This window comes from Girardinichthys multiradiatus, chromosome 12 (assembly GCF_021462225.1).
Source record: "Girardinichthys multiradiatus isolate DD_20200921_A chromosome 12, DD_fGirMul_XY1, whole genome shotgun sequence".
Lineage (NCBI taxonomy): Eukaryota > Metazoa > Chordata > Actinopteri > Cyprinodontiformes > Goodeidae > Girardinichthys > Girardinichthys multiradiatus.
This window is the reverse complement of record NC_061805.1, coordinates 26885208-26897253: the sequence shown is the minus strand read 5'-3', so window position 1 is coordinate 26897253 and position 12046 is coordinate 26885208. Positions and strand designations below refer to the sequence as shown.

Genomic DNA, 12046 nt, shown 5'->3' with positions numbered 1-12046 from the left:
ATTGCTGGTTAGTCTGCCGCTCCTGATCTAGGAGGGTTTGGAGGGTGGAACCATGCGTATGGATCTGCTGACTATGTTCGGCTAAGGTTCTCTGTAGAGCCTCTGCTGGGTTAGGCTGACCTGAGTGCTCTGTCATGTTTCTTATTGCCGATTTAACCCACATGCAGAGACACTCAGAAAACAAGAACGGTTTAGTTAAAGTTTATTGAAAACTCAGCAAGGCAGTTATGAGAGCGGTGAACCTAATCCTTGTCACTAAATGAAACAAGGGAGAAAAAGACGGTTTGAGACTGAACCTCAGAATAAGGCCTAAAAGACAGCGTTTCTTACTGGTGGAGGGGGAACGGGGAATCCACCAGGGAGAGGCACAGAGTCAGGAGTGGAACTTAGTCTGCCAGGTTCAGTTCTAGTCAGGAGGGAGCCGCAAAAAATAACAGAGGTCTGGTTTGAGGTCCGATCACCCAGAGGTCACACCTGGAACGGGTAACAGGAAGAAGTTAGTGTTTTCTTTTCTAGTTCAGAAAAAGCTTTACAATCACTTTCCAACAAACTTGCAAAATATCAGGTTTCAGAGCTGGCCAGAAAGATTACCACGGAGGGCAAAGCACTCAGGCAACAAAATGCTGGCAATCCATCATCTTTATGCTTCCCAGCTGATGAACCAAATGAGCCACACCTGTAGTCTCTGGCAATAGCAGGCAGCAGATAACTCCAGATCCTGACACTTTGTGCCAGACCAACACAAAGTAGTACATACATGTGCTGTGGAAGGAAATGCATAAAGGGTTTCAACGTTTTATACAAATAAAAAATCTATGACGTGCATTTTTAGTCAGCCCCTTTCACTCCAATCCCCACAAATGAAATCCAATGCAACTAATTGTATTCAGAAGTGACGTAAGTCCTACGATATCCTAGTTAAACCTTTAAACCTGTGGAAAAAAGAGCTCTGGTATGTAATATTCCAATAAAATACACAGAAGTTTATGGTTGTGATGTGAAACAATTTAGAACTATTTAAGGACTATGGATACTTTTAAAAGACTCTTTATATCTGTAATCTACTACTTAGACCTACGTGGGTTTTTGTTTTCAGATCAGCTTTATTCATCTTACTTCCTGAAAATGTACATCATGTAGTATTTGCCAGACAGGTAGAAGAAGTGAGAACTCCGATAAAGACAGACCCACATGGAGGGTAGAGACAGACAAGGTCAAAGAGTACTCAGTTTGGTCATCTGCTGCAACAAAGAAAAGAACAGACAGCAGGGAGGGGGAGCACGAAGACAGGATAAAAAAGATGTGGTGAAAAAGAAATGTGGAGTTGAGACAGAATAATAACATGAGTGAAGGAACTAGTGTCCCAGAGGAGAAAGAAAGAAGAGTAAAGGTGGCGCAAGAGATAAGTGCTAAAAGAGTGCAGTAAGATGAGATAGGCTGATAAAAGATCTGTCAAAAAGATTTGTAGTTACTCATTTACAACTGTTAAATTGTGCTGCAGGGATGAGAAAAGGTGATATAACACCAATGTCTCTGTAAGAATTACTTTCTAATAAAGCTAGCCTGAGAACCCTTGCTGAACATCTTTGAGTCAGGCTGGGTTGTGTAGAGTCCCCACTGAATAAAGGTTAGAAACAGAGTGGGTGGCCTGTAATGAAATGACTCGTTGAGTTATGTTTATAACAGACTGCTCAAAAAACCAACGAAAAGGATCTTTTCCTTAAAACAATTTTTGTATTTGTTTGATGTAATATTCTCATCTTAAATATCCTGTTTTGATTAGGCTGGAAGCAGAAAATCATAGTAATAATAAAGGTTTGAAAACATCAATTAGAGTGCATTTAATTTATATAAGGTGTTTCACTTAATGAGCTAAGTTACTGAAATATATTAAGTTTTTAACTATAATCTAATTTACAAAATGGGTTTGTATGTACACACCTTTTTCAAATTTCGAAAATAATGTGAAAAAATCCACATGCTGAAGAAAAGCATCTACAAAGCATAATGCTGCCATCACCATGTTTCATTGTAGTCATGGTGTAATTAGAGGATGGTTAGTGTCCCATCTGACCACAAAGCACCTTCTTTCATGTGTTTATTTGTGACATCTTATGGCTTTCTTGTAACAATGAGTTTCTCCTTACCACTTTCTCATACAGACCAGAAGAGTGGTGTGCACAACTAACTGTTGTTCCTCCACCTGAGCTGCAGATCTCTGCAGCTCCTTCAGAGTTATCATGCTCTCAGCTGTTGCTTTAAACTTTTCCACAACTTTCTCCCCGACCTGTCTCTTAGTGTTCCGTGAGCTTCATGATGCTGTTTGTTCTCTAATGTTAACAAAACTCTGAGGCCTCCTAGAATGGCTGGCTTTATACTGAGTATAAATTACACAGAGGTGGACTTTATTTACTAATTGGTGTCTTCTGATGACCATTGTTTGCACTGTTTTTCATTTAGGGTATTAGCGTAAAAGGGTCTGGTTACCAAATCACTAAATGTTTTTGTTTTTAAGATTTTGGAAGCTGTAATTTTCTTTTGAATTCTTAATTGTGCCCTGCTTTGTGTTTTCTCATAAGTTTGTTATTGTAACATGAGAAAATGTGAAAAAGTTTAAATTCACGATATTTATATTCCATCATTGTACTACTCAAATTTCTTAATTTCTCTCTGTGTCCCATTTCTATCCAACTCCCCTCCTCAGGGCTATCTGTCTGAGGGTTTGGTAACTAAGTGGTATCGTTCCCCTCGTCTGCTCCTATCCCCCAACAATTACACCAAGGCCATTGACATGTGGGCCGCTGGCTGCATACTGGCCGAGATGCTCACTGGACGCATGCTGTTTGCAGGTAGTGTGATGATCTTTATCAAAGCATTGTCGTGACTCAGTAAAATCATGTTTTACTCACCATCTAAATGACTGAATAGATAAATAAAATCCAAGTTGTTGGGATGCTAAGTGTAACCACTAATAATTTCAAATAGTCATATTCAAGCACGTTGATAACTTGTCTATAGTTTCTTGCAAAGACTTAGAGATTTTATCATAGGGGTGGTGGCATCCATAGGCAGAAGGTTTTGGTTTTTTTTGTCCTCCACCAAAGACACTTTCCTCCTTTCATGCGGGCTACTTCTTTGCCTGAGCAGAATAACAATGACGATGGAAGATGCTGTCTGTCTAAAGCAAGTGCAGTTCCAGCTGACCAGTTGATTCTGACCTCCACCAGCTCCTCTGCGCCACAGGGCCGACCACAGAAACTCAGAAAGGTCATCCTCTTCCCCCGCTGTTCCAGTTATGTGAGACTTTCACACATCAGGTGTCAGAGCTGTTTGCCTCATCTTTCCCCGGGCAAAAAGGAGAGCGGTGGACTCGCTAGGATTTTGTTTACCAAGAGGGAAATAATGCACTCACAGCCAAATATATTGCTTACCTATTTTTAAGAGTGTTTGATTAGCGCCACCTGCTGTTGTCCTTGAAATATTTGTATTTCAAGTTTAGACTTCCTTACTGCTACACAAAACAGTAGCTCTCTATCGGATGCAATGACTAATACCATCTGATACTACAAACAAGGTTGTAATAATAAAAAGTTATAAAATCTTGATGTAGAGTGATAAAATCTTAGAGCAGCTCACTACAGAGTGTTGCAGTCAGTCTGCATGATTTCAATCAAATCGTCTTCTGTCTCCTGTCAGCTCACACCTCTGGGTAGTTCTTGTTTTACTTGTGTTTCTGTGCTTATGTAACCAGTCCTCTTTCTCCTCTCTGCCTGTCTCTGGCTGTGTCTCTCTCGCAGGAGCTCATGAGCTGGAACAGATGCAGTTGATTCTCGACACAGTGCCCGTACTGAGAGAGGAGGATAGGCAGGATCTTCTACAGGTGACATCTCAGAGGGCAATGCAAGCCGCATGACCACAATCCGACATTAGTCGATGTTTGCAAACACAACAGCTTTTAGACCAATTCAGTCTTTTTTTAAGATGCAAAGATTAGAAGCAGTCCAAAATTGTATACCGCTGCTGAACTTAAAAAAAAGAAAATCTTCCTCTATTTATACCTGGAGTAATATCAAAGTTAATAATTTCTTCATCCCAGTTCCACAGAGATTATTTTTTGAAGATCTGCCCATGTTTTCGTTTAAGTTTTGCATTGATGTTGTTAGGTCCTCCAAATATACCTGGAGAGAAAGGGAACAGTGTAATTCAAGATGGAAAATAACTGGAAACTAACTTGAAACCAAAAGTCAAACTAACCTATTCACAAAAAAACAAAAAATCCACAACTAACATCATGTTTAAATTGCTGTAGTTTTCTATGAACAGTTAAGCCCAACATTTTTCATACCCTTGCTGGATTTAGGCTTAAAGTAACATTTTAATTTTACCAACATGTTTGAATCTGACTGGATGTAAAACTAAAGTTTTGTAGTCTTAACTTTATTTTATTGGTTGTTTTTAAGAGGCTAAATGATATGGCACCACCTTCGGACTAAAAAACAGCTTTTTCAGCCCCCAGTATGTGTAACAGTTGTCGGGAAGAACAGCTTAGATTGTTAATCATTTTAATCCATAAATTGCATGTCTTGGCATTAAAATTGACTAAATTGTTTTTTATTTGATTATATTGTATTTATATTGCTTTGACCATTGTTTAATAATTTACGATTTCTAAAGCAATCTGTTAATTGAAAATTATTTTATTGAGCTATGTAAACACATTTTGATTGATTGATTTGTTCCAAATAAAAATATACATGCAATAAACAGGTATGAAACACAGCTACTTGGGTTCTTCCACAAAAGCAGAAGGATAAATGGTTTAACATCATATTACCAGACATACACAATTAGAATGAAGCCTACATATAATCATGGTGCATTAGCAAACAAATGGCCAAAAGAATCAGAACCGTAGCTCCACAGTCCTTTCATAAATCACTGCTGGTTGCTGACTTCCTGGCAACAACCAGTTAAACACAGATTAGTTCTAGCAAACATATTCCTATTGAGAAAATAACACTTCGGTATTTTAATTTTACTTTCCAAGGTGATGCCTTCATATGTCAGTCATGGATGGGGAGTCAAGAAACCCTTCTCTGAGTTGCTGCCGGAAATGGATCCATGGGGTGAGTGAAGCAAATAGTCCTGGGAATAAAGGGACAGAGAAGCAGTAAAATAACGTTCAAATTTATTGAAACCACTCGTAAAGATGTGAAAAAAAGAACCTAAAATGATTTAATCTTTTACTGCAGTAGCATAATCTCACACTGGGAAATTTACTGCCGTTCTCTAACACTGAGCTTTTGTTTACCCTTCTCACCTTCTTCTTTCTGTGGGTGGAGGCAAGAAAAATCTGGATCTTCATCCAGCCTTATTTGTCACAGGATTGGTTTTCAGTTATTGCTCTGACTGTAGATATGGACAACTTCAAATGAGGAACTACCTTCTTGTTACCTTCTGGTGACTTATTAAGCTTAACACACATCTGCCTAAGTCGAACTTCATGTTCTCTTCTCTTTCCCATTTTTAAGGATTGGCTAAGAAAAAATTGGCTTATGTGTCATGCCATATTTATACAACAGATGTCACTAATTAAAGGTTCCCAGATGCTCAGATCAGCTATGAAAACAAAAACTGAAATTTTACTCAAAGGCTTTATTTACTTTTGTTTGATCAGAATTTTTAAAAACAAAAAAAACTTTCTTTTACTTTGGATTTGTCGCCCCTTGGAATAAATGTACTCCAATTAAACGTTGGATTTAAATATTTTTGAATTAAATACATTGAAATAATCTTGAGACAGCCAAAAGATGCAGTGATAAAAAATAACCCCACCAATTCCTTCTTGTTTTTCCTCTCAGGGGTGGATTTTCTCGAGCGCATCTTAACTTTTAACCCCAGTGACCGTTTAACAGCTGAAGAAGGTCTGTCCCACCCATTTCTTCAGCAGTACTCCTGTCCTGAGGATGAGCCCGTCTCATCACACCCTTTCCACATCGAGGATGAGCTGGACAGCCTCATCACAGAGCAGAGCCTGAGCAGCAGCGACAGTCAGGCCTCCAGCTTTCACTGGGAAAGGTAAAGATTTTAATTTGACGAGGGTGCGCATTCATGCTACTGTTCATAAACAGATTGGTGAACCCCATCAGAACAAATTTTCATTTCTTGTTATAATTACAAACTAATAGAAAACTGTGCAAACTTGTTCCTCATTTTATTTTTTACGTCTTGCTTCTGACAAGAAAAAGAGAAATGCTCCTCAACAATGGTTAACAAGACTATTCCAAGGACTTTCTCTGTTTTCCTAGATACAATGGGTGCCTTTTTTCTTCTACGTTTCAGGCTAGACTTAAAAAATCGTGAAGTACTTTCTGGGCCACTTTTAAAAAGTCTACAAACTGATTTTAGACAATACTTTATGACTGCTAAAAACAAAAATCATTCTGGCCATAGAGAAAACTACAGCTTTATTTGACATTTCATCACATACCATATTCCTCCTTCTGTAGTTGATTGAACTGAAATGGAAAATACTTTACTATTGGTAAGGGACATAAAAAATTTTAAATCATTGCTACAATGAAGAAAATAGAGGAAACATTAAAAGAGGAAAAGGTATATGCATGTAACCTGTATGAATCTCCTGCCTTGGCCCTAAAAGTCAATATAAAATCTTCTTGCTGCAGATAAAAGTGACCTTCTGTGGTCCGCAGTAAATGTGAATGGCCTCAAACAAAAGAAGGTTTTGTTGGTTTGTTGCTGTATTCTGCAGTGGGTGTGTTTCTGTTCCTCATAGTCATAATCAGCACGTATTTTACAATACACAGGAAATAAAGTGGATATACAGCTAACATAATAAGGCCGGTGTGTGTCTTTGGTCTAAACTTGTAAACTTTTACTGCATACTCCCAAAACTCCCATAAGAGATATCTCTATACATGTGATGATTTTAATAAAAAAAATTTTGCCCTTGCCTGCAGGTACGATAACAGTTTATCAACCAATGTAGGGGCACCATACTCAGACGAGAGGTGTCGGTGCATGCCCTCTAGTCCTATTGCATCTAACCTAGAAGACACCACAGATAATGAAGAGGTGCAGAGGGACCCCAGGGCCAGTTCCAGCTCCCTGACAGAAGAAGCTCAGGTTGGTTATGCAATTGGTCAAGTTCCTAAATGGTTTATACTCATCTCACCTAATCAGCTTACATTTGACAGGTAAAAGTGATCAGGCCAATGCATTTGTTCATGTTTAATGCTTGAGGTCATGCAATTATCCACTACTTTCTGTTGGTCTGTCGCGTAAAAGCCCATAAAATGTAATTTGTGGTTGTAAGATGACCAGGGTATGCAAACGTTTGTAAGGCAGAAAGTTTTCTGAAGGATTAGGCTAATTTTTAACTCTCCTTCCTTAATCTGCCTTGACATAGGTTGACCCCCGCAAATATTCCCATAGCACTTCAGCTGAGCGCTTCCTGGAGAGCTCTCATTCCTCTCTGGAACGGGTCTGTGCTTTAGGTTATGGGGAGCTTGACTGTGGCCGCTCCTGCGATTACAAAGTGGGCTCTCCTTCATACCTGGATAAAATTGCTTGGCGGGAGGGAAAGCCTCAGCACTACTCGGAGCCTAAGCTGATTCTGGATCTGTCTCACTGGAAGCATAACACCGGCAGACTCCCTCCGCATGCCGAGCCCATTGGTGGCAGCATAGAGGACCTCGGAGAGGTGAAAGTCGAAGAAGCAGAGGAAGAAGAGGAGGAAACTGGGGATTTGTTCCAGGAAATCACTCGCTGGGTGGAGAGTGCTCATTCTCGTCTGCACTCGCCCAGTACCAGTCCATCAATGGGACACTGCTCGCCCTCCTGCTACACCTCCTCTCCCCCTCTTCCGCTGTCTCCTTCTGACCTCCCAACTCCTGTCTTTCACTACAACAAACACATCCAACACCCAATAGCTGAATATGATGAAGACAGACTGAGCCCCCTTCCCTCCATCACATCCTCCTCTAATACCCTTCCCTTTCTCTTCCCATCATCTCCCACAGCTATATTTTCACCTCAAACAGTATCACCACCACCAACGCCAGTTGTTCAGCTCACAGAATCTCAACCACTGACATCTACCTCCTCATTATCTCAGTCCCCTAATGCTGACTCCACAGAATCTCTGCCGGTCAAGCAAAAAGAGCATTTGTTTGACCTGGATGTGTTCATTTCCAGAGCTCTGAAGCTGGTCCGGCAGAATAAAGAGAAAGTCCATGTTAAGAAAGGAAAAGATGAAAGTTGGATGGCGGAGAGCAAAACGCCAAACATTAAAGGGAAGGTGCCTCGGCTTTCAGAGCAAAGGACGTCCCCATCTCAGACTCCAAACTCCTAATGTTACATTTCAGTACCAGGTTCAGCACGGTAGCTATAAAACTAGTCACACTACAAAATATACCATAAATGAAGGATGTTCTGCATTCTACTGTAGCAGCTTGCATTTTTAGCCCTTAAATGGCTTTATGTGACAAACCTCTGGTAAAAAAAGCAATCGTGCAACTTTATTTAAAAGAGTTCTCAGGCGATAAAAGCTCAAAAAGGACTTGAGTAAAATATAAATCATCACACTTAGCACTGAAAATACAAAACATTTGCTCAATGTGAGCATATAAGTTTAAGCTTTATGCCTGTTTCTGTAGGTTGTCAAGTTAGACTTGATGTTGACTAATGGTGCATCCTCTTTGTGTCCAAACTAGAATATCCTAAGTTCCCAGTTGGAAATGCAGCAAGAGCGCCCCCTGTAGTCATAATTCCAAACAGAAAAGTTAAGGGTGTCCTAGTGTATTTAATTTGTTTTAGAGGTCAAATCTCAGATCTGAGAATGACATTGCGCATAGGTCGGATAAAGAAGAATTTCCCCTAAAGTTAGAAATGACCAAGAAGAGGTCTTCAGTCAGTTTTTCTCACAAGTTGAAGCTCAGATCAGAGAATGACACCACACCTGAGTTTAGTGCATCCCAGGGGCATGTGCTCTTTTTGGTAGGAAGTTGGATTTTCTGAATTCCTAGTCAGATAATGTCAAAAACGCCAAAATGCTGACAGGGAGGCTATTGAACAATATGAGAACATAGCATTTTAATGCAAAACATGGAAACAAAAGCATTAATAGTTAGTCCAAAAACAAATAGCAAGTCCCACTGGTTTTCTGAATTGCAGCGAGAACACTTTCAACTTTAGTGTGCTGTAATTTCTAGATCCGAGCTCGGACTTCCGAGACAAACTGGCCAGTTGAAAACTCAGTAAGATTTGCTAACTGTTTTAGTGCTAACTGCTATCAGCAATTAAAGCCGATAAAAATGTATGCCTCTTTGTTTTATGCTGTCAAATACTAAAGGAAATAGAGGTTGTACAACATGATGTTGTACAACCTCTGTTTGTGAACATGTTCCAAACATTTACTATTTACATGCATTTAATAAAGATAAATACATTGTTATCAACTTGAAGGGATGTGATGTAATGCCAGGATTCAAGGTCCAACCTCTGAGGAATATTTTTATGCACCATTTAAGCTGTCACACAGAATTACATTCATTGATAACTGAACTTTTAAGCAGACTCCCATTATTCGCTTGAAACTTGCTTTAAATGTTTTTCTAAACTCCATCCTGTTACCTTTTGAAAGGATCTGACAGTCTTCCAATATCATGTATCAAATGATGACAGTAAAACAGAAAAAAAAAAGCTTTTTCTAAGCATCTGAATGTATTAACAAAGAAGTAATCAGTGGGAGGGTGATATTATAAACTCTCGCAGCGACTTACTAAATTTTAACTATAGAAATTTGTATAAAGTTCTGTTTGTATTTGATTTTCAAGTACATGTAATATATCACTAGACATTGTTTTGGCTAAAATAGTTCTGTAATATTTTCTAAATAGAACACATGTTCTTGTTAATGAATTTTGGGTTAGTTGGGATTTTGTTTGAATATGGAATGCGCTGTGGTAGTACTTTATGATTCTTCCTCCAGCTGGACTCATTTTTGATCACATGTGGTTTGTTTTCTGCTCGATCCACCAAATCTGTTCCACACTGAAAGCACACTATTCTTCCACAGCCTCGAGCCTAAACGCCTTTCTGCTCACTTTAATGTTAACAATGGAAAGCTTTAACACAAATAACACTTCCCTCTATTTTGGAAAATGTAGAGTCTGCTAAGTAGTCCTATTTATTATGTGGAATGGTATTTCAATGTTGTTTTTATATTTAGCTGTTACTAGATGCATCTGTATGTTTCTTTTATATATATATATATATATATATATATATATAATAGTTTGGCAGTTAATTTTTCTTAGCCAAGTCAACCACACTGGAGGACATATAGCATCTGCACCGTTACTAGCAACTACCCTATAATAAAATCTTTTTTTCTTTTTTTATTTATAAGTAAATATTCATTTTTATTTAAGGATTAATCATACATTAAGAAATGTAGAAATATCCAGCCTTTAATTTAAGTAAATTTATATTTATTGGAGAAAAAAAACACATTTACAGAAATAATTGTCTTTCATTCCCAACTTTCACAATTTGAAAACATATATGTTTATTTGTTCTTTTCTTCTTTAAATTCACCAGTGTCTGGAAACTTACCAATAATCCATGACTTCCTGTTTTTCTGTGGTATACTGTAAATAGCCACTCTTTAGCTACTCTTAAGAATGTGAGAGACAACAGTGCATGTCATGCAAGTGATACAAATGTGTATTGACCTTCATAAATTAGTAAATGGCTTCAAGAAAACAACTATATAAAAATGTACTTTAAGAGCAATGATTGGATGGGCAAGGAGCCAAGCATGTCTTTAATCTGCAACAGCAAACAGCGTGGTAAGGCAGGTAAAAGAAAATCGACAAAGCTCACTGTTGGACTTGGTGCCAATTATTATGGAGGGTGGTGTGGCATAGATGTGCTGAATGGCAACATACAGTTGCCATACAGCACAGTTCAGTTAATTTTTCATACATACGCATGTAACAAACTGAAATGCAATGTCCTGCTGTGAAATTATCATCAACTGTATGGAGAGTCCATATGCACCTGTATAGCAGTACAGCTGGAGGGATGTCCAGAGGTAAAACTCTGAGATCAAAATACACTGCCAACAATATTGCAAAACAAGCATGTCTTATTATCTTTTAGTCATTCTCTGAATAGCCGCTTCATTTAAAACAATGACAGTAGTTTAACATTAAAATGGTTTTACTGTGCAACATTGACATTTATATCAATCTGCTCCTTTATGCATGATGTAACCTCCAGGAAGTCAAATATTTCAAAAGAATACTAACATGAGGGTTTCTAGTAGTAGAACCCCATGAAACAGCAGTCAGACCAGATATTTGTGTTTAAATTCACAATGAAGCACATGTAGAATATGAAGCACATTTACAGAGGCAGCATTTGGTCACAATCAGCCTTTTGTCAGGAATGTACCGCCCTTAACAAGAATAGTAGCCTACCTGGACTTATTTAGAGCACTCAAAGAGAATACAAGCTGTAACTTTCTGATCCAGTATTACATCAATTAGACTGCAGTCTAACCTTTACCATGTCTGATAATCTACATTTGCAGCACAGTTCATTCTGGAGGCATCCTAATAGAGCAATAATGCCATTATCAAGAGATACAAACACACTGTAACATGTGGTTACTGAGCCAAAAGTAGAAATCCTTATTCCATAAAGCAATGTTGAAAATATGCCTCAGTACACCTCAATGCTTCCAGCTTGCTGAATGTAACACATGCCCTCGTCTCTGTATGGCTATGCAGGTAACGTATGGTCTTTATGGTGTCTCTGTGAAACACTAATATTTATCTGGTTTCTTATTTTATATTTAGCCTAGTCATGCTTCAAGGAGGTGAACATTTGTGGGACTTTAATTTAATGATAGCATCTCTTTTTTTGAGTGTCTGCTTTGGTTGAAAACAATAATAAAAAAAATGTTTTAGAAAGTTGGATCTGTCAGTCTGTCTGTATGTCTGTCGGTCCATCCATC

General features: G+C 38.5%; 1 protein-coding gene across 1 annotated transcript in view; it reads left to right on the top strand.

Annotated features, from left to right (window-relative positions):
* mapk4 (mitogen-activated protein kinase 4) overlaps nucleotides 1–12006 on the top strand; it is a 33240-nt gene extending 21234 nt beyond the window's left edge. Inside the window, exons 4-9 of the mRNA XM_047380840.1 lie at nucleotides 2705–2849; nucleotides 3798–3880; nucleotides 5048–5126; nucleotides 5862–6078; nucleotides 6981–7146; nucleotides 7430–12006. Of these exons, the coding sequence (XP_047236796.1) occupies nucleotides 2705–2849; nucleotides 3798–3880; nucleotides 5048–5126; nucleotides 5862–6078; nucleotides 6981–7146; nucleotides 7430–8374 (1635 nt within the window). The 3' untranslated portion in view covers nucleotides 8375–12006. The remainder of the gene's footprint in view (nucleotides 1–2704; nucleotides 2850–3797; nucleotides 3881–5047; nucleotides 5127–5861; nucleotides 6079–6980; nucleotides 7147–7429) is intronic.
* The last annotated feature ends 40 nt before the right edge of the window (nucleotides 12007–12046 follow it).